This window comes from Epargyreus clarus, unplaced genomic scaffold (genome assembly GCF_041222505.1).
Source record: "Epargyreus clarus isolate Ecla_fem2 unplaced genomic scaffold, WU_Ecla_fem_2.2 ptg000015l, whole genome shotgun sequence".
Classification (NCBI taxonomy): Eukaryota; Metazoa; Arthropoda; class Insecta; order Lepidoptera; family Hesperiidae; genus Epargyreus; species Epargyreus clarus.
Window position 1 is genome coordinate 2,867,666 of NW_027332223.1, and position 23,524 is coordinate 2,891,189.

The 23,524-nt window shown below is 35.2% G+C and overlaps 1 protein-coding gene across 2 annotated transcripts in view; it reads right to left on the bottom strand.

Moving 5' to 3' along the window:
- Positions 1-21,879, bottom strand: part of LOC140747764 (pseudouridylate synthase RPUSD2) — a 452,428-nt gene extending 430,549 nt beyond the window's left edge. The window contains exon 1 of one of the 2 annotated variants that reach the window (XM_073080365.1): positions 21,469-21,879. In XM_073080365.1, coding sequence (XP_072936466.1) covers positions 21,469-21,846 — 378 coding nt within the window. In that variant the 5' untranslated portion in view covers positions 21,847-21,879. The remainder of the gene's footprint in view (positions 1-21,468) is intronic. The other variant, XM_073080368.1, reaches the window with a different exon arrangement.
- Positions 21,880-23,524: the final 1,645 nt, after the last annotated feature.

The following is a 23,524-nucleotide window of genomic DNA, read 5'->3' on the forward strand; positions in this document are numbered from 1 at the left end:
AAAAAAAAAAAAAAAAAAATACAGAAAAATAAGGATTAAATGACTGTAACCAAACCATTATGTGTATAAATGAAATAAAGGTCATTACCATTGGAATTTATATTAGTTCAACTCGGTCAATTACCTACATGGATTTGATTATGGCAAAACCTTGCAGATTCACAGAAATGTTTATATCCTGATTTTATTTGTCCAGAAGAATGAATGGAACAAAAATGACATTGCCACTATAGAATAACCTTAATCTAATAGCCTTGTGGATCGTAAGGGTTGCCGGTTTTATTTCCACGCAGGAAGAGACGACTAACCTAGACAACTGATGTGCGTCTAATTGCGGTCTAGATATTATGTTTGCCTTTCAGTGTGTCCTAATATAAAACGAGTTTTATGAATGTATGAGATTATCTGTACAAGATTCAAATCCTTAATCGGTTAGTCCACTACATACGTTATACGAAAGCAGTTGAAACTGTCAGTTTGACGATGTCAAAACAACCAATCAGACCTATTAAACGAATCCAGAGTACAATTCACCTTAATGACATTTCACTTGTCCAAAACGCGGAACAAACGCGATCTAACTACAAAACGGGGGAAAATGTAAACATAACGATACCTATTACCACGACGGTGGCACACTTACGCGCATTAGATACGCGTCATAAAACGCCTCACTGCGCGTTACATGCGCTATAAATTATCATTTCCGCACCGATATAAATTATACAAGATACACCCATAAAGGACCGTGTTGCTTAAATGTCGAACAATCGTAAACATATTTTGAGTGGGGCCAAAACATTAATGACTCTTGAAACTCGGACAGTATTTAGATGTCACACTACGGTGCAACGAAGAGGACGTGGAGGTATACCTGCGTATGTACACCGTATTGTTTGTGGGAATTAACCTGTGCAGGATTTTGAACCTGTGCAGGCGACCGGCGCAAGATCAAAAATCAATTATTTTGTGTCCGGTGTTACGGTCCGTCATAGTTTTCAATCGATATTATCGCAAACAGAACTGAACACCGTACGGTACACCGGAACGCCCCATACACGCTACGGACGTGCTGTTGACCTGCGCAGGTTAATCGTAGCGTGTATGGCTTACGTTAGCAATACACTTTAGTGATTCAAAGCCCGTTATAGTAGTGATAAAGCGCTTTTGGGAAATAAGGATTGCAGTGAGGAGGGATGCCGGTTTTGAGGGATTACTGTTCGTAGGGACTGCATGGAGAGATTTCGGTATCGAAAGAATTTGATTGTAAGTGTGAAAAGACTGAGAACTGTCCTTCCGTTGGGCTTACAGTGGCAATGACCCACAGACCTGTATCTATGACTATTGATCATGGTCAATAACATGTTACTGCATTCTAACTTATTCCCTTAAGGGTTTTGACACTAAAGTTGTAACTAGTGATCAGCTTTCAGTAGCTCATACGTCAGTAAGCAAATATTAATTCAAATTAATATGTAGCAAATTTTGCCTTCAAATTTCAAGTCGAACTAATATACAAATAACCGTTATAAGGACCAGTTAAATAGAACGACATTAAAAGGGTGTGTTTTTGTCATTAGACGACGAAATCGTAAAAAGTACAGCCCTAACAACCGATAAAGTTTAGGAGCAAAAAATGTCCCTTTCCAAAACCGATAACTTTTCGGGGCCGTAACTCATGGGTCCGGCTTTTCAACACGTAGCGACCTCATATCTCACTATTGGAAGTGTGCATTTGAATTAATATTGGCAGACGATGTGCTACGAATTTGTAATCCCGTTTTGTATTTTACTAGTTTATTTTGGGTTATTTTTAGAAGGTTTTCTACCAGGAATTGCTAAGAGAGACTAAGTGGTCATTTTTTACTGACTTCGGAACGTAATTTGATTTTATTACACGAAAACGAGCAGAGATAGCGTAAGGATTGAAACTCGGCCTTTCTATGGAGGGTCCAAAGCTTGAATCTCAAACTCGCCTGGCATACCTGGGAGATCTTAGAAAAACGTTCTTAAAGGTATATGAAGTCTACAAATACGCACTTACCCACCGCTGTGGACTAGATGTATGTGACCTTATCCTTTTCATTCCGGAAGAAGATCCAAGCCCAGCAGCGAGACAATAACGAGTCGACGAAGTTTCGAAAATAGATTGATTTAAATCAGACAGAAGTTGCAGACACAAAAAGAAATCAAGGTAAATAAAAACCTCTTCTCATTTTCTGAACAACTCCTGCACAAAGCCTTCATTTTATCAATAAGTCGACGCCTCCGCAATCCCGACAATAGACGTTTTAATTTCTCATCTGTGGATTATCGTCCTTATTCTTCGTCTGCTATTTTTAATTTTCGTACACAATTTTCCTTTAATTGCAAAATTTAACTTAATAAAAATAACTTCCCACAACTTAAAGTGTCGATTGAATAGACAAGGTCCGTTATCATATTACTATCAGAAATTTTCTCGCTTCTTGCTGAAAACAGTTACCAATTTCGTCAACACTTTCTCCAAACTATCGAAACAAATATATTTTAACCACATATTTGACAAACAATTTGTACTGAGCCCATAGAAAATAAATACATTACATTTCACTAGGAAAAAGCACCACATGACAAAGAAAGCTTACAACACGTATTCCAACTTCCATTGCATATTTATCTAGCTAGCTTGCTGTTGAGCTGTCCAGCGGGCGGCTTTATTCGTTCATTTTTTACTTTTTACAATCGTCCAAATATTTACGTGTCTGCTCTTTGCAGCTTTTGTTGGGCTTGTGAATAAGATGCTCATTTCCATGAACTGTGATTTGAAAGGCCCTTTAAAGATAAATGTCCTGCGAAATATAATGACGAGTCTAGCTTTTTTAGAAGTTCTTATAAGATGACTAAAATGTCCACTATTTTAGACTAAAATGTTCATCGGTCGAACCATACCTTTCAGATTTTCTCACCCGTCCTCATTTTTTAGCAAAACAATTTTATCTTATCACACAGTTCACAATGCAATAATAACTGTTCCAAATTGTTACATCTGTAACCGAATACCATAAAAATGAATCCAATCTAAGGTTCATTGCATTAACATTAGTACATCATATTGAAAATCATCATGTAACCTTTTGTGCCTCACCATAGGAGCGTAACCACTTTTATGCGGAAGAAAAGTGCCTTTTGAACGCAACCTAATGTTCCCAATGTATTGGATTGCACAAATTGAGTCCGTTCCGGCCGATAGAGTCGATCGTCTCGTCTTGATAATGGCAGATCGGAATAAAGCCTTCTCTCGTTCAATTTCAAGCGAATAAGACAATGTGACTACGACAATATTAACAGAAGCAGGATAGAAGAATTTTACAATGATTGATAAACTGTGTGGACATTCCCCGAAGGATATTTGCCTTTCTGTGATATTAGTGTTTTGGGGTCCCGTACACAAGAACGATCAACGAAAACGGACCGATACGATAGCTCGTATGTCTGTCTGTCAGTCTGTCTTTTACAAGCAACTTACTCCGAAAATACTAGAATGATAACATTGAAATTTGGTACGTAGTAAAAGTAAAGTAGTAATTTAAAAAACCGAGAATTTCTATGTACGTACAAATCAATTCTACTAACATTTATTTTGCCACTTACGGTCATCAATCCAACTGCCGACCGCATCCGAGGTCACTTAACTTCGTAAATTAGTTGAGAATTTGAGATCCATACAAGTCGCGGTGTAAGCGGGCTTCGACAATCTTTAGCAAAATATATAACAGTTTATATATGTACAATGATTGTTCTCTGTGAACGTTTTCAGAATATTTGCCTTCGTTTTCTGAAATATTAAAATAACAGAAAATTCATCGGTACAGACGCTTATCGAAGCTGCACTGAAATGAATTTTTGTAAAAAAATCTGATTCAAACTGTGTTTCATTTCAATATTTACTTATCGAAAATATTCCTGCAGAATCAGTCAATTTATATTTTCAATTTTGGACCTTACATTTTTGGTGAAAAACAGGAGAGGAGAGGCATCAACTTGCTCTACGAGATAATGTAATCTCTCTATAATTTTCTTTTAGTGAAGGACTTACCTGAATAGACAAGTTATAAAACAATGAGACAGATGTACAGAATTTTGAACATTTTTAATTCCGCTGAGAATTTCTTTCGCAATGCGTTTTCATGGAAGCAATTTAAAATATCACTTTGTATAACCTTTAGACCACTAGTACTACTACTAAAGATGAGCTCACGGCCTTATCAGCCTATTGTTACTTTTATACTTTTCATAGTCTTCTTAACATAAACTGTGAAAAACGATCTAAATTGATACAGTCATTTATAAAATCAGTCCAGGCAAACAAATAAGCCTACAAAATATTTTAAATCGGTATCCTTTGCAGCACCAACCAAAGCATGGCGCTTAGAGAAACGCCTTCAGTTAGAAATACAGACATTCATTTTATTTATTTATTTACAAGTAAAGCATACAATCAGAAAGTAATTTTATAAAAATACATCAGCGTAATATAAAACGAATCCTTTGCCAGCCGCTGTAAAAACGTGGTTTTGAGCGAATTCTTTGTATTCTTGTTCATTGAAAATATTTTCCAGCTAATAACGGGTTGGCTTTATAGAGATTTCATTCGCGCTGGCCGCTGCAGCTTGGGGCGACCGGGGAAATCCTTCAAAGGCGAATAGAATAAGCCGGCTGCCGTAAATATAAAAAGTTTGGTTGAGGACACAAACGAAATACATTAACGTGGTTAAAGGTATTTATATGCAGGAGGAGCTTAGTTGCATGTGTTACTAACAATTGGGTAACACATGAGCATACTTTAAGTCAGTATACTTGAACACACTCTTCAAATAGCATTTGAACCATACAGGATCCATATCGTTAAGTAATATTTCATAATATTAACATTATAAATTGTATAAACCTGCTACTTGTTACCTGAATTTCATTGTAAAATGATCAAAATATACTGATATTATTTTTATATCGGCTTTTATTTGACAAAGCCCACTAAGCTGTAAACATACCACACTTGAAACCATTAGTAGAACGGATAAAATAGAACGAATCCCTAAGATTTTTCGCCGGACGAAAACGGATCAGTCATCCCCCGCCGACCCCCTGACAAGTATGCAGCTGGAAACAATCAGCCCGGGCCGTTGATAATGGAATTCTAATGTTAGTTCGATCATCCAGTACTTACGGATGACTTGATTCCGTAATGATTGAATTCGAAAATCTGTGTATCTTTCGGCGTTTGTATATTTTTCTCGCCCATACGGTCTTGTGAAGAAGTTTATACAAGTGAGAAGGAAATAAAATGACACATTACAGATCTATGTACACTATGCAGTAGTGGGTATGTCGGTATGTCACCACTTATGTAAACTGCATGCTGTTAGCTACTTCACTCACATAAAACATTACACAAAAACGACATGTAATATTTAACTATAATAAAATAAAAAAAATGTTACTAAAACATGAGTTTAAACATTAAAATCTAAACATATATAACTCAAAGGTGACTGACTGACATAGTGATCTATCAACGCACAGCCCAAACCACTGGACGGATCGGGCTGAAATTTGGCATGCAGGTAGATGTTATGACGTAGGCATCCGCTAAGAAAGGATTTTGATCAATTCGGGTAGAATAAGGGGATAAAATAGGGGGAAGGAGAAAATATTACTTCGTAACACGAGCGAAGCCGCGGGCAAAAGCTCGTTAGGCATATTTATAGTAACAATTTTTAATATACAATATCTATGTAGGACTGTAGGTATATTCATATTACATATATTTTTAACATATTAGACAAGGACTAATCCTATTAGGTACCTGAGACATTACTGCCTAATGGAAGTTCGATGTACAACGTATGTGGGATTATCCTGTCTAGATTTTACTTATAGAATATAGACACGTAGATGCGAGATTAGATAAAGTAACGTGAGTAACGTTTGCCGGGTTATAATAAAATGCTGTGATGTGTGTTATTTTTGGGTTGAAAGATAGATTTTAACCGACTACCCAAAGAAATACGCTGTGTCATATCAGTATTACACGTAGTTTGTGTCGTAATCCGGCAAATTATTACATATTCTGAGGATCTATGAGAACTCTAAGAAAAAAGTGGTGGACTATGACATAAACCTTTTCATTTCAAAAAAGGGATCCCCCCTGACAATACGTTTGACGTGGCACAAACCCCCTTTGCTTCAAAAAGGAAACCCCAAACCCATGATAACTTATTTTATAATATTATATTAACAAAAAAAGCTAAGTAAGTGGATATTGAGCCTAACCACAGATCCCTTGTTCATAATAATCCTTGTTAATAATAATGTCTGACATAACGGACTTACAAATCCTGTTATAAACAACTGTCACTTTTCTTCCAAATATATGGAGACCAAGCCAAACATATTACAAAGGTCTATTTCAAAGACCTTACACAGGTAATATTAGACGAAGCCAAACACTTCACATACAATATAAGTTTAATTTCGTCTTTTACGTCACAATACGTGATCCCTTCAGAGCACGCACGTGAAGATGAAATTGTGTCGACTTATCTCTATTTGTTTCCTCCTATAATAGAAATTGTGTTTGTCTATACGAAGACGCGATTTGTACCAAATTGCCGATAAGAGATAAAGATTCTCATTCTCATTTAGACCCCTTTCTATTGTGGTATATCTTGATATCTGTGTTATATGTTCAGTAATACAAGAAGCATCATGAAGAAGAAATACTCCTAAATCATTTTGATTCGAAAGGTATGATAATTTTGATTATAAATGAGGTTTTAGTATTTATTTATATACAATCAATACGATTAGCGCCTGAATATCTCCAGCACAATGTGGAAATTTTAGAGATGAATACGAATAAAGAATTATTACACAATAAGACTTTATATTGTACATACCAGGGCCATGTTTTCAGTCCTTCATTTAGAGATATTCAATACTATACTATTCAATACTATTTTTGAAGATTACATTCGGAATGGTGTCATGCAAAGTTTCCATTACAGTCCTATTTTGAGGAGTAAATTTATTGACGCATGTTGCGAATGCGACAAAAATCCTGCCACACCTATGCCTGTAGCGGTAGTATTTGTATTTTTAAACTATAACCGACTAACCACAATTGTATTCCCACAGTAAACATTTTCATCGACATCTCTATAAACGCACCCCGCGTCACGCAAACACGTGGAAATGGAATTGTGTTGACTTATTTTTGTTTGCTCTGTCTCTATAATAGGTGAGTTGTTTGCTAACTCGGCGACGCGATTTGTACCGAACCGAGGGCTTAGCATCTGATGGATGAATCTCAGTTTGGTTTATCGACATGAAAAATAATTTGGCACTTTTGTTATTTTAGACAGCAACTCGTATTTATGAAAGTCATGTCATGTAGGTACTCGTATTACACTTTATTTCTGAAAACTTACACATTTATCTTATTTATAGAAAAGTGTCTACACCAAAAAGTGTTCAACTCTCAGAAACGATTGGTGCGTAAAAACAAAGTACTTTTGGTCATTTATGAATAGGTAAATCTCTATACTAATACTATACGTTAACTTACTATGCACCCTACTTCAATAAATCAAGACAGTTTTCAGTTTAAAAAATTTCGACATTCAAAACTATTCAACAGTCATCATTCAGCTAGCCAACTTCGGGAACGCTATTCAGAACATAATTAGTAATAACGAGCACCCTAATATCTTCGGCAAGTCAATATAAAATGCAATAAACTCGGGACCAAAAATAAATTGCGCGCACGAAACAACTTGAGGCTAGATATTAATTTTAAACGAAAATTTAAACGGTTCATTATGTTACAGATTCGCCTTCATTTTCATCTCATCAAGGGCGCGAACACACAGACTGTGGCTGTTTACATAATATGACTGTGGTTGATCGAGCGAGCTACTTACACGTGTAAGCACAGATGACAGGATATAATAAACAGAATATTAAAAAGCCATTTTTATTGGCCGTATGAGTATGTGTATGTCTGTATTAATATTTATTTAATTAGGACATTATTTCAAACAGCTAAACCGATTCAGATGGCGCACATTTTATTTATGACGTGCCTGGCATCTAAGTGATAGTAAGATTGCAATTTGGTTGTTAGAAATCAGTGTAGTGGATTGTAATCAAACCTGAGGTCGCCCAGAGTTATTGGTCAGCAACGTCTTAAAACTGAATTCAAACGCCCCTTGTATCTTCAATCCTCATCATCTTCATCGAGCAACTCTACTTTTTGCACTGATACGAGTATGAACGGCATCCTCATTTGCAACCTCAATTTTATAAAAAAAAAAAGTAATCTTCTAAACTTCAGTACACGCCCTTACATCGAGCAAAGATTGAGCGTGGCAGCTTTTTAATCAAAAACCCAAACTCCTCAAACCCCGAGGACTTGGAAAATACGAATGAAATCGCCCGGTTTCAGGTTAAACGCAGCGAGACAATATACTAAAGACTAGAATAACTCACTAACACCTACTATTAATATTAAAAAAAATATGTATACATGTTTTTATCAACACTTAGTAGACAACAATTAGATGATTGCAAAAGTAATCTTTAAAAAATGAAGCAACGCATCTAAGACTAACTTTAGCCAGCTATCACAGATAAGTAGCCTTCATATTACTTTACTATTTCAACTAAGAAAAAATACTTCATAAAAATCAACGCACATAACAATGAAAAGCCATTCGAAAACAAAAGTGGAGAAAACGACGAGAATTGGGATGAGAAATTAAACGAACAATAAGTCTCGAATCGCGAAGACGACTCAATGATAAAGGCGTTTGAGGTATTAAGAAAACGTGGGCGAACTTTATCTCAGCTTACGTAACAGCTATGTGTTGTTATGTCGCAAATGAATTAGAGAAAACGTTATCGCTTTTGTACTTCGCAATGATTACAATAAGGTTCTCAGAAACGCAGGCAAATGTAACAGCCAAACCTTCGGAGGACAAATAAATAAACAAAACCAAGACACATAATAGACAAACATCCAAAAATAAAGATATCTTATAACCATTTAGCTAATATCCTGAGTAACGATCGATCCAATAATCTTGTATATGATGAATAACTAGACTTGTACGATTGTCGCTATAACGAGTCTAAAACAAACTTATCTTAGTTCAAGTCATAGATTAGTAAAGATACTTCGCCGCCTTGAAATTGAATGAAGCCACAAATGGGTTATTTTAGTAAGTTCTTTTTTTGAATCCTTGACAAATAAAATCATTTTTAGAGAAAATTTACGAATAAATAACTAATTTACGTAATTTACGTAATAAATAAATAATTATTTCAAATATTTTAGGGACATTTTAGCACGGAGACGTGGCAAAACTTTTTTACGCAACTATTTCAATCTCAAAACTGGGTACATTTTCTTGTTAGGCGTGAGTAATCTTTACTAATCTATGGTTCAAGTAGGTATTCATACTTAAGTACGGTAGTTCGTCATATATTTTTACGGTAAAATATTTTGTTTCGGAGGAGTACGGTAACTAACATTGTGACACGAGAATTTTATATAACAAGATATTTTTATATCGGCCTGTTATCAAATTTAACAGCAGGTACAGAGTAGTCTTAAATCCTGAAATTTTAATAATTACAAGACAACGAACGACATTTGTATTTTATGAAAGTGACGACAGTTGCCCTTTCATCAAAAACAGAAGCGGCGAAAACATTAATCTCAAAAAACGCGCCAAAATATTAGCAAAAGCGGTTCGGCTCTAAATATTCACAGCCCCTAAAAGCTGGGGCAGTTTTGATTTAATCCAGTGCTCATTTTGCCCGGAGTCGGTGTCGGATATGGATGGCTTTTTAGCGCGAGATGATAAATTCATTTTGTTGGTAATATTAACGTGAATTCCAGCCGCCTGCCGCTGCCCGGTATTAATTTACAGATGCTTTGTTCCCGCCGTAATTAGAAGGGAAGGTCGAAAAGAAATGTTGGTTTGAAGCCCTCATTAGCGCGCCCGACGACCTCAGCGCTCCCGCGCCAAGGATCAATTGCCGACGCATTTCTTTCACTAAAAAAATTCACATCGCACGCCTTTCATTGCGAAACGTTAAAAGGAAAACCGAGCTAAACTTGTAGGCTCTTATAATTCACTACCATGCCCGTTTCGAAAGTTTCAAGGGTAACCGACACATTTTTCTTGAATTTCATCACCGACACAATGTGATTTAATATTCCAAAGTAGTAAATACTTTCGAAGAAAATCATTTTGGTCGTTAAATTCGCAGTTCGAAAGTTATAAAACGGATTCCTCGGCGTTATGCCGTTTCAGAAGTGATTTACAATTGTGATTTTCGAGTTCAAAAAATCCATTGTAAAATGTTTCTCTTTGATTCCCTCGATGGATATGTGTCCGTACAATTCTGGACTTTAAAGGCTCTCCTTTCGAAGTTTCGGGAGCGAAAATTGGATGATCGTCAATGTTAACCCCGCTAGCGATAATTGGTGCTCCACAAAAGTTGGACAGTTGAAAGCATCTGCCACAGCGGATATTGCAGCAGCAAACTTGGGACATTAATGCATTCTTTCGGTTTGATCGATGGCGTTTCCTGTCTTCATTTCTCAGGAGCTATAAATCATAACTAGTCCAACCGAATTAAAATATCCTTATTCGCAGAAATACTTAGTTTATGTAAATCTTCAGACAGGGAATTCGAGGAAATCGATTTCCTTCGTTTTCCCATCCGCAGGGGAGAAGTTTGTTGGAGCATTTTTCAGACTTCTACGATTTATAAGTAAACAATTAATTATTATTAATTCGTCAGTATTCAATTGTGAGATTTAAACGTGATCTAATGATTGATAACCTATTAGTATGCAATGAAATCAATTTGGACTTCAACATCTTAACGCGCCTTTTAAGCACTCGAGCGTCCATGATTATTTTAGTATCTACTTCCAAATTCTAAAAGTGCGGGTAGCGATAGCAAAGTATTTTCGTCCAGCAATTATTTATTATTATTTATGTCTTCGTAAACGTGTAAATTGGCATAAGTCATAAAAGTCAAGAGAAATATACGGGAATGACACAATAATTATGTAGAAACTGGACGTATGCCAAAACATATGAATTAGATAAACTCAGTACATCATAAATTAGTTCGTAAATACCAAAAGTACCTGTTTTGGTTTCTCATTGCCATTGTTTAAGTCGCTTTGTTTGTTTATTTTGCATTAATTTTTGTGTAGGTATTCTAATTATTTTTACCTAATCTGTACTTCTGACTCTTCTCATATGAAACAGGCAATTAGGATAGTAGAAAATGTTACAGACGTTTAATAATAATAGTTTGTAGAATATTTTAAAATCAAACCACACATTAAATTCACGTCAATAGAATGTAAAAAAGAGCAAACGAGTGTAGTAATACAATGAAGGTATTAAACAGTATTTTTAATAACACAAATAGGTAAAATTGATAAATCTATAACTCTTGCCAAGGAAGAAATCTTTCAAGAGTTAGTAGGTACATAAATATTCAAAAACTACTATAAAATATGATACCCACTACTTATAATCTAGATATTCATTGAATAAGTAACCTGAACGTCGCTGAAATATTGATAGCTTGACATCGATAAACATTTGCGAGTGCAGATAGTTCGTCAACATGTAAACAAAATCGCCGAAGGCAAAGTTCTATACGAAATATGGGTAAAGTAAATTTGTAAAAATACATATGAATATAAGCATATTCCTGTTAATACATTAGCTACAATATTTTAAGCTGCAACATAAATGTTTTTAAGCCCAAATTATTACAAACATACTCACTGTTTAAAAGAGCAAATTAAACTTTAACTATAAGAAAAGAACAGTGCAGCGAAGGTATTAATAGCCTGACGCTGATAGATAAATCAAATCCAAGTAGAGATAGAGTCGCTACAATATAAATAATTAAAACGCCAAAGACAAAGTTGGAAAGGTTCTGTTACAAATTTACACGCAAATTTGTTGACAAAGTTTCAAGGAATTACAAAGTGTACGTTGATATAGTATTTTGACATTTTAAACGTTCTATTTTAAAACCAAAGCTCTTAAATACTAATAACTATGAGCAAAAAAATAATTAACATAACTTCTAACACAGAAAATTATAACATTGGTTATCAAAAGTAAAGTGAAGATTTGAAAGAAAGAAAGATAAAAATTATCTACCTAATATTTACTCAGTTAATATGAGAAAAGGACTTAACACTTGACGCAAAAAAGTTAAACGAAGTTGGAGCGCTAACGTCGCCGAGGTGCTGTCGTTAATAGATGAAGATACCTTCTCCTTACAAGGGAGACAGAGTAGCGACATCATAAATAATTAAAACGCCAGAGACAAAGTTCGGAATGGTCCTGCCTGCTCGAAATTTATTAGCAAATTGGTTTACAAAGTTACAAGCACTGCTTAAGTTATTTTGTCCGGTACTACGGTACTTTGAATTTGGGACAAAGCGCTTTTTGGATCATAAAAAAGCAACTTAACTATGTTACAAAACTTCCTTTGGTGGCTTACATCAAATGTTTTGAAACTAAGATAGAATAATCACATCACCTTATAAAGTTTAAATACTCTCAGTATATCATGGCGTCTTAACACGAAGATAGTTAGTATTTACTAATCGACATACGTCAGTAGATTCCAGGTCTTTTCGAATTGATTCATCCAAATCCAAGTTAATTTGAAGATTTCTTCTAATATTTTGTCATTTTCTGTAATTTGTAAGCGAAAAACATATAAAAAAGCTGACATATAAAATTAGATGGATATTTAAAATGTCCAAGATGCACTGGAATTTAAAATATCTAATCTTAAAATTGTTAGAGGGATTGCCTTATTCCCAAAACAAATGATTAACCAAATGAGAAGGCAAGGTATTGAAATGAAAATAACCAGAACCACTCCAGATTTAAAAGGGAAGGCAGCGGTTGGTAAATTATGAGGCGTGCAGTCGAACTTAGGACTAGTGCACAACGGTGTAATTATTATCCGACTGCGCAAGAAATAAAATTAAAAAAAAAATGTTCCTTTAGTTTCATATTAAAGAAAACCTACGCAGTTTTTAAAACTGAAGCACATAAAAACCAGAACTGCTAATAACATTTGAGTGCAGAGCTGAGTGATGAAGTCATGTTGCACCTTTCAGAAATTTATGTAATAATAACTGCCAGACGAAAAACTACGCGCTGATAGGTAAATTTGTACTCAGTATATCTTTCGGCAAAGAGGCGCTCGCCAGTATTTTGTAACAATACTGTACTGGTTGATTTATTAGAATTTAAAGAGCAAACATTAAGGTGGCTTTAGTTAAATATATGACTACAATTTTATACGAGTTTCAGTCGCCAAATCGTAGTACAAAAGTATCGGTATGACATTCCCTTACAACATGAAAAAGGAACTCGAGTTTTTCTATCTTTACACAGCACCGGGGAATCGAAAGGGACGCCTAATAGCATTAATATTAATGCGGTAACTTAGCGGATGATATTAATTCGGGAATTCCTGCGGGAGCTCCATTGCCTTGTCTTACAAGTCCCGAATGATATACGTTAAGGAGTTGATGTTGCAGATATCGCAAATTATACCGATAAAAGTTTGCAGAATTACCATTTTGCAATATTGTATAATTTAGTTAATTTAAAATAAACTACATAGTAAATAAACAAAGTTTTAATATCGATTGTAAAATAAGGATACGGATGAACTTACAAAAACATAATTATCATGGTTTTGAAAATATTTACAGAGTAACCTATTTAAGAATATGTACCTATAAATATAATCAATATAATATAAAAAATATGCCACTGTTAACCACACTGAAAGTTATTTGATTAAAATATATTATTATACTATATATGTATATTAAACAATAACAAGAATAATAAGGACGATGAAAATAGAAAAGAAAATCAAATAATTTTAAGGAATTTAGTTTAAGCGTAATGGTCATAGCTGTTTTATTTGTTGTTAACTAAAAGTAATTTTATCTTAAATATATTTCTCTAAGCAAAAACTTGGAAGTAAGAAAGTTTCCTCTCAACCTCACTTCTAGGTTCTCAACGAGCTTTATTCAATGCAAAGTTTTTATTACAAGTCTTTCCGTATAAACGTTAAGCGGACTTATCTTTTATACGATTTCAGTTTATGGTAATTTCATAATTTTCTTGCGAGATTACGTACCAAACATTATTTTTCATTATACCTATTGACGTACCAAGTAAGCATGTCGTCCGCCTGGTGGTAAATATATTAACTCTAGTGTAGTAGCAATCAATCCTAGATAAGATGTAATTCCTGCCAGAGGTTGGCAATATATGCATTGATACCGCTGGGGACTAAATTGCAAACGTTCAGAGGGTAAGAATTCCTTACCACAGCCGTCGAAGCAGATCACAGCAGCGCTCAACACTGGCGGTGGTGCTTCCGGATTCGAACCACAAAGGGTTATACCACCTTCCTAACTTACATTCTATTAAATTCAATAGAACAATTACATATACAACAATTCTAAATGTTAAATCTATTCCCAAAAACTCAAATTTAATAAGTGATGCCCCAAAAACCTGAATAAACAACAAAACCATTCAAATTTTACGAACATCAAATTTCCGAAAGTAATATCCAAATTGGGAATAACCGAATACATACAGGAAACATGCCAAAAATAAACTGGCGAATGAATGATATAGGAATTCCGTAGTCCACGGACTTTATTGACATCGGTTGATGGATGGATGGTGGATAGACCGAGATGGGAATGTAATATAAAAATTTGAAACTGTTTCAAAAATTTCCAAAAATTCGAAAATGCAAAACGACTTTCAAATGTAACATCTATGTTACTAATCTTCAAGTTCCTAGAAATATCTTATTTTGATTTAAAATGTTGCATTTGAATCATGAGTATTGTGAGGTAATATTAAATGACGTTAAAAGGTTACTTGATACAGATCCAAATTAATTTTGTGAAGTTTGAAAAAAAACAGCAAAAGAACCTAATTTGTTTTGTCTTAAAAACTTAAAAAAAAAAAAACAAGATGAACGGTAATGTAAGGCCAAAGAGAATTGAATACGTCAAGGAAACGTGGCAATAAGTACAAAAATATGAGAAAATAAATTACGTTTAAAGGCAGCCAGTATACATTTATTGAAGGGCATGGAAATTGTAGCTGACGGAGATTGGACTGATGATTGATGGCTAATGGATAGCACGGGAACTTTCTGAAACGGAGCAGATTGATCCTAACTTTGTGTATAATGGAAATACTCTTTATTCAATAAGAAGATAGAGGTCGAATTTATAAGTAAATGGTGCGATATATCCAACTAGCAAAATCACGAAAAAAATATTCGAAAAAGGTTTATTAAAATATGGCGTTGGCTAGTATCCGAAACCTTGTTCCAAATCCTTAATTGGGGTTAGTTACGAAAATATATCTTTAACTACACCTTTACATGTATTATAAAATATTTCATGTCAAAATGTTCAGAAAAGGGAATTCGAAGATATGTTAAATTTCTATCTCCTTTTGTTTTTCATAGCAGTTTAATTTTTGGATACTATGTCAAGCAACACGGTTTACTGTATAAACATTATAACACTCTCTTTTTGTAGCACTTTTAATTCGGCCGTGTTTGGGCATGGATCTGAAATCTACTGATAGACTAGTATGGTAAATCAATTTCTTAGACCTACATCTTTAAATGAAATGTGAACCTTCAAACAATGCGAATCGTAGCTACAAGTTGGTTTCAATTGTCGTAAAATAAACATTCCCTCCATGACTTGTTGTTATTTTTAGGTAAGAATTCTTACAATTTTCTTGACGAGTTTTTCTTTCATTTAGGTACACGCAGGTTTCTCTATTCATTTATTCTCTTTCGCTCATGTCTCATTAGGCTGAATGAACGTTTACGTCTCGGGAGAAATTATTTCGCGGTCCCCGTGGAATTAATCTACGCTTTATGTTTCTTGCACTATTTGGCTGTTTTCTGATTGACAGAACGGTTTTGTGTGCACTGAAATAATTAAAGTTGTGTACACAAGCATGGGCGCGGTATGTTGCCCTTGCTTTATTGCTCTTGTTTGATATCATTAGTTGCTATTGATTGATTATTATCTTTAAAAGTATTCCGAGCAACTAAGGAAATTTTATGAAATTTTGAATTATATATATATTTTTTAATAAACTAACGAGCATCCAGTCCATCTGATGGAAATGGCTACTATCGCCATGGACATCGGTGACTAACCCTAGATCGGCGTTTCCCAGCCTTTTTCAGTCCACGGACCCTTAGGAAATCAAGCACAGTTTTCACGGACCCCCTTAATAAATTAAACAGCAAAAAAAAATGGATTAGGTATTTATTTTAGTTATTACAGATAAATGAAAAATATGAAAAAAAAAATGTGAAGGTTGGTGTTGCTTTTTTGCAACTAAATCAGGGATACTCGGGTTGATGTTGCTACTAAGCTGTAATCTCAAATCAGATTCTACTTGTAATCTGTTTCTGTATTTGTTTTTTGTATAAACAAGAGTAGAGAATGCCTTTTCACAAAGGTATGTGGTTGAAAAAAGCAGTAAAGCGGCCCTCTTGTATTTAATGAGCGATTTATGTATGGTCCAGAGATGACACCGCGGACCCCCATACATATACTTGCGGACCCCCAGGGGTCCGCGGACCACAGGTTGGGAAACGCGGCCCTAGATGATTAGATTCCTAGCCGTGGTTGGTCGCAGATGCGCTCCTACTCCTAAGGACTAATATGAAGCGTCACGGATAAGTGGCTTACCGTGACCGTGACAGTGACCACACACCAACAGATAAACTGTAAACACATATTTTCAGTCCATTTCATAAAAAATATTCAATATGCTGATACACCTAAGTTACGATATTATAACATCATTAAATACGTTTAAAGAAGCTACTTCAGATCGCTCCCCAGATTATACCCAGAACTTATCAGATACAGGCCCGAAGAGGATCGCAAGCGGATATTACAAACTGAGCTCAAAGGCGAAGTATTTGCAAAAAATTACAAACCTAATTAAATATCAACATCAGCTAGATAACTTAAATTAGTATAAGGTAAGTTACACTAAACTCAATTAATTGTTAAAATGAATAGATGATTAATGGATGTATTATGTTAGTCTTAAAATATATGAAAGCAAAATATAACGATGAACGCTAGGTATATTTATTTATTTAACTAGAAGCCCAATATTAAAGAGTGTAGCTTTTATCATGGTCGCCTAACGGAAAAATCACCCTCGTATAGGTACAGTAATAATTAAGTTAAATAGGATTATCGAGATTAAGAGTTAAACAAAGTAGTAAGAAACATTAGTTCGTAACAATTCTTGCAAATAAATGTTAACTGTATCTTTTCATACACCCTCATTTATAGATGTATACTGAAAGGATTTTTTTAGAGATATGAAAAAGTTTGTTTATACCCAACTGCACTGCACTGGTTTTTAAACATATGTATATATGTCTCATTCTTTAGCACACCCTACAACCCAAAGGGCTTGACAGATTTTGTCAGTCATTGGATTTTTCTAAATTGTGAGAGTAACCATAGGATATTTTAAGCAGTACTTAAGGTTTTTGTTTTTAAAATAATTACTAGGCAAAAACGTTTTAATGTTTTTTTTTTTTAATTTCTTTTACTATTAGCTTTTAAAACATGCACTTACAAGCACTTACAAGCGAAGACGAGCTCCTCCCACCCGGGGCACGGGAATTACTGACATTCCGCTGCGAAGCGCCAGTAAATTCTTTGTACGAGTCCCGGAATATTCCTTTATTGTCTTTTTGCGAGTTCTGTGCCTCGAATATAGTTGAAATGTTGGAAACAGATGCTTTATCTAAGCTTAGCTTTTATCTCAATTGTTACGAGAGATTTCGTGCGTTCCCCTAGTACTGTTCTGGTTTTTAATTTTTACAAGAGTTTACATACAAAAAAAATTCTAATAACATTTCATTTCTGATGTGTAGTTTACATTTATATACTGAGAATCTCACCAGCCTAAATGTTTCGATATAAACTTTGTTGAATGTAATGGTAATACTATATGTGGTTCGACTCTGGCAGCACCACCGCCACACCTATTTCTGCCTCATAATAGCACTGTTAAACGCTGCTGTATTCTATTTTAAAGAGTGTGGTAGCGTAGACACATAACCGAAGCCTTACAAATATTGTCCTCAGGTGTAGCAACAGTCAGGAATCTAGTCTTATCGGGAATTGATTATAATTGATCATGGGATGCAGTAACCTCACTAGACTGCATAATGTATACTTGTTTGCTAATAGGTACATCACATGAAAAAAACTTTGGTTTAATTGACTTTCTCGTACTAACTGAAACTAAAGTAAAAAAATCATGAATATATCATTTAATTTCGTATGCATTTGGTTCTCGCGATCCCATCCATTATGGACACATAAGCCGATTCAGGGATGGATGAACTGTTCTTACAAATCTGACGTCCTTAAAACCTCTTATGTCCTCTTTGAGGTTCTAAGACTATTTTAACGATGAGGACAGGACAGTACTCATTCTATAAGATATTCTCTTATTATAGATAGGTACTACTGAAAATTACCTACTAATTAAGTAAATAAGTACTACTATTTTTAAGTAAATAAGTATAAGGTACAACTTAAAAAAATCAGAGGTGCGTGCCTTTTTTTGTTTACGAGTGGGAAACCTTCAAAAGGTACCCGACGACGTGGGACCGCACTAAACCCTGGCCGTCCTCAACGCTTGGTGGAGAACTCCGGGATCTCCGACGATACGCAACCGGAGCCCTCCAAGCGCGATGCCGCATTTTTCACTCCTCCCACAGCATGTAGTGTTTACGACGGTATGCGACCACACATACCGCCGTCCTTCCTGGGGTCGCTTGCTGGACGGTTCGAGCTCCCACTCTTGCCGCCGGCAACCCCTGAAGCCCCCTTTTAGTCGCCTCTTACGACAGGCAGGGGATACCGTAGCCCTATTATAGCCCCGGGACTACAGGGACAAGAGGTGCGTGCTTAGGATTCGAACCTCGCACCTCTAAAAGGTCGAGTTTCAACCACTAGAATATCACCGCACTAACACTACCAGAAATAAGTATAGCATTCAATTAAAGTGACCATTCGCGAAATTATCTTACACAGTCATCAAACAATCAATAACCGTTGTAAACTACTAACATAACATAATTTAACCCTTCAAACTGTCTCAATTACATCAATTACTTTAACCCTCACACTGCCTCATTTATTAAATTGACGCTTCGTTTAATAGCAATAAAACCCTTTAATTACGTCAGCACCTCCCAATTATAAAGACCCAGTTAATCAAACACCCGGAACCGGGCGTCTAGATAAGTGGAATCGAGAAGTAATTAACCCTCATTAATATAAGCCCTGTTTACTAAATAATATATGAAGAAGGTAATAGGCACATAATAATATGAAAGTTTGATGTGGACTTTTGGGCAGATATAGATATATAATATAGTTATAGTAGATATTTTAAATATAAGAAAATGCAAACAAACGAGCATGCAAACCACCTTGTTTTTTAAATCAAATTAAATCATTTATTTTGCTTTATATAGGTATAAGGTTGTTATATCGTCAAAATTGTCCTCTATATTACACCTCTTAGAGGTATGAAAAAATTTAATTAATACATAATTGTCTCTTTATAGTAAAGAGCATGGACACCTGTAATCAACCCCAGATAGGATTAGATATTCCTACCTGAGGTCGACCACAGATGCGCCGCTTCTCCTGAGGACTAAGCTGGAACGCCTTGGAAAAGGATGTATCCCTTATCACACCATTCACTCCAGAACACAGCAGCGCTAAACACTGCTGTTATGAGGCAGAAATAACAACCACCTGATGGTAAGTGGCCACTGCGGCGCATAGGCATATGTCATCCACTCCAGATAATAATAGTCCTTCCCGAAGTCAGACACAGTTCCGTTGCTACCCCTGGGGACCAAGTAGCCGCAGATAAGTATGTCTACTCTATCACACCCTTCAAAGTGAAAAACACCAGTGTTACCGTTGGTACGAGTATTAGGCAGAAATAGGTTCGGAGTCACCGGAGTGGAACCAAATAGTGTCTTCCACCATCGAAATTTGTACCTAATATTACAAAAAATATGTTTTTTTTTTCAATAATAACACTAAAATACGATAGTGTGACGACCCGCGTAGCGGAGCGGCCACCATACTGGTATGACGAGCAGAGGGTTGCGGGTTCGATTCCCGGTCCTGCAGATATCTAATTGATACCTAAATTTAGGTTTCTGTTTCTGGGTCTGGGTGTTTGTGTATTTGTCTCTGTGTGTCCATAGCACCCACGATACAGGGAAGCTAGTGCGCTGCTGTGAGTGTAGAAATCGTAGAAATACTACTAAACACTCCGACTTCGATCGATATATTGCTACTTACGAAGTTAATACTAAGTGAGAACCACCTAATCCTATTAGATTGTAATCGGGTTCAAATCTTAGCGGGAGGTAAACCCGATAGTTTCTCCACATGCTTTTACAGAACTACTGGACCGCATCCAATACATTCACTACTTAGGAGTTGGGGCTCACTGCCGTGTTAATGGGTATTGATAGTTTTGTATCCAGACTTCGGGGTACATAGATAAGTAAACTACGAAAACTTATTTAAAGTTACAAATTAAATAGCAAGCTATTATAGTTCGCGCCAAACTGCTAGTCCGCTCTGAAGTTGTTGCAAGCAGGTGTAGTCATACAATTTGCTATGGCAACGCGATTCTAGCAGTATTTCGCGGACTATACCATGCTACTACTTGCAAGGTACTACAAGATATATGAGATGAAATGTGTGAGGCTCTTACGATTTACCCTATTTAATTACACTTCAACTACCTAATATAAGTATAAAGTTCAATAGAAACAGTGAAAAAACATGACGTTTACATGACCCTAGGCAGCAACAATTAATTTCGTACAAAAAATAATAAAGGAATAAGATTTTAATAATGAACATGTCTTAAAAACTAACAGATAAGTACAGATCGACATCTATCCTGAAAAAAAAAGATACCGGCCGAATTGATAACCACCTTCTTTTTGAAGTCGGTTAAAAAAAAAACAACTGAGGCTGACTCAGCAAAAAGCGCCATCTATTGACAAAAATCGAGACTACTTAACGCGCTAAGTTATCAGTTCTCCAAGCAGTGACATCGTACGATAATAGATGGCGCTGTTCTCAAAAACTAAAAACACCAACAACATATTTTACTTTTAATTTCCATATACTGCATTAATTTTATTGTTTAGGCAGCCAGTAATATTTTAAAATAACATATACTAATTGCTAACCTGTATATCAGCGTCGACCATCAAGCTCGCCTCCCAGAAGTCTTCAATGTTCTCCGGAAAGTCAGATTCCCTCACAGGATCAGGGCTTAAGCATGGTTGCCGTGTCTTGAAGACGAAGATGAGGCCCCCATCTTCCTCCATAGGACGCCAGGCACCACACATTGTTGCAACAGTCCTTTTAACACCAGATACACTATCCGGTCCCACTTTGAATCTCTTCACTGGAGTATGTTCCATATCAAAATCACTTTTCACTTTAGAACCAGACGCCATTTTAAAATACTTTTGAAAATCGAACCTAAACTTTTTAAACGGAAACTTATTGTGATAGGTATGTTTGAAAAAGTTTACTGATTTTATGAGAAATGTTTTAAGCATAGGCACAATGTTATAAGTATCAATGAAAGATAAATTACGGGTAGTTATAAGCTACTCTGAGGCACTACAAATACTAAAGTAAAATAAATTGAAATTCACTATCTAACATAAATCAAAACAAAACAATACGCGTAAAGTTAATACTAAACAAATGTTTAAATTTTAAAACTAATTACACTAGTTAAGATTACAAAACTTGTAAGAGTTAAACACTAAACTTATAGAATCACTTTAAATAACACCAATACACTTAATTTCATTTAAATTTTACGAAATTTACGTAACGAAAAGAGATTTTTTAAATTTATAGGTTAGCTTGCCGTATGCTGATTTGCCGCGGCGCCAATCAGCTGTTCCACTGACAGATTGACAGGTTTGACAACCAACCCACATTAGATAACAATGCGTTCACAACAAGGTCAATACTTTTTAGAATTTAAATATGGTCGTACAAAAAATGCGTAATTAATTTACTTTCCTCATCTTTAGTATTAATAATGTTTTATTAGATACATAAGATTGCCGTATACTTTCATTTAAGATTTTCGGTACATAAGTATCCCAAAAGCGAGTTAAGTGACAATAACGTACCGCCATCTATACATACACTATAGAAACTCTAGTCTTATGACTGAACCACCACTTTGAGTAGTTATTACGAGTCATAACAGATGGCGCATACTTTACTGACTGTAGCTAAATGACGACGGCATCCTACCTCTTTCTGATTGGGGTTCTCAAGAAAATATTTATTTTTCAATTAAAAAACCCGTTAAAAATAGCCAACATAACTTATAAATAAACTAAAAATTAGGTGGCTGTACAATAAAATTTAAATTCAAAACGAAACAATCTGTTTTTTTTATAGATGTTTTTTTTTATTTATTTAAAAAACGCACCTGTTAAAAATCTTTATGAAAATGTGAGTGAAGATAATTGTTATTTTCAAAATTATTGTTATTATGCCACCCCTACGCGCCGAATAATTTCATATTATTTGATATACCTATCTAAATTGCCATATAAATTTAAGTGCCAAATGTGTGAACAGCTCCTCTCGGCACACAAGCGAAATATGAAATTCCATTGTCATCAGGCACACTAAGGCGACCATGATTTAATTCTCTACGTTTTTACAGGATTTAAAATGGTAATTTTTACCTAGCCCATTAAATAAGCATTTTTTCAGAGCGAAAAAGTGTTTTCCTATTAACCCCTTAAGTGTTGCAAATGTCCATAAGCGATTGTAAATTAGGTACCTAAATAGCTTGCCTTATCATTAATTTATAAACTTCGGTTATATTTGAAAGTTGATAAAAAGTTACTTCAGTATTCAGACCATGTAAACAAAATTATCATACACCTCACGATTACATAACATTTCCCGAAATTCTAAACATCGTTACGATTACATTACGATTTACCGTACCTAACTTACCTTTGTAGAGACACACAATATTTATTCACGTGTAACTTGAGCAAAACCAATTTCAAAACAAGCGAAAATGCCTCGAGGTTGGCTTTCCAATTCAAATTTCTGTTTGTGTAGCTCCTATTTTTTCCTAACCCCTTTTTCGATGTAAATAAGTACGTACGATGGGGTTAGTCGTCTAAGCGATTCTTTGACTGTTTGCAGTAAAAACGACCCATGTTTTTGTTGGAACAACCTTTTTACTTC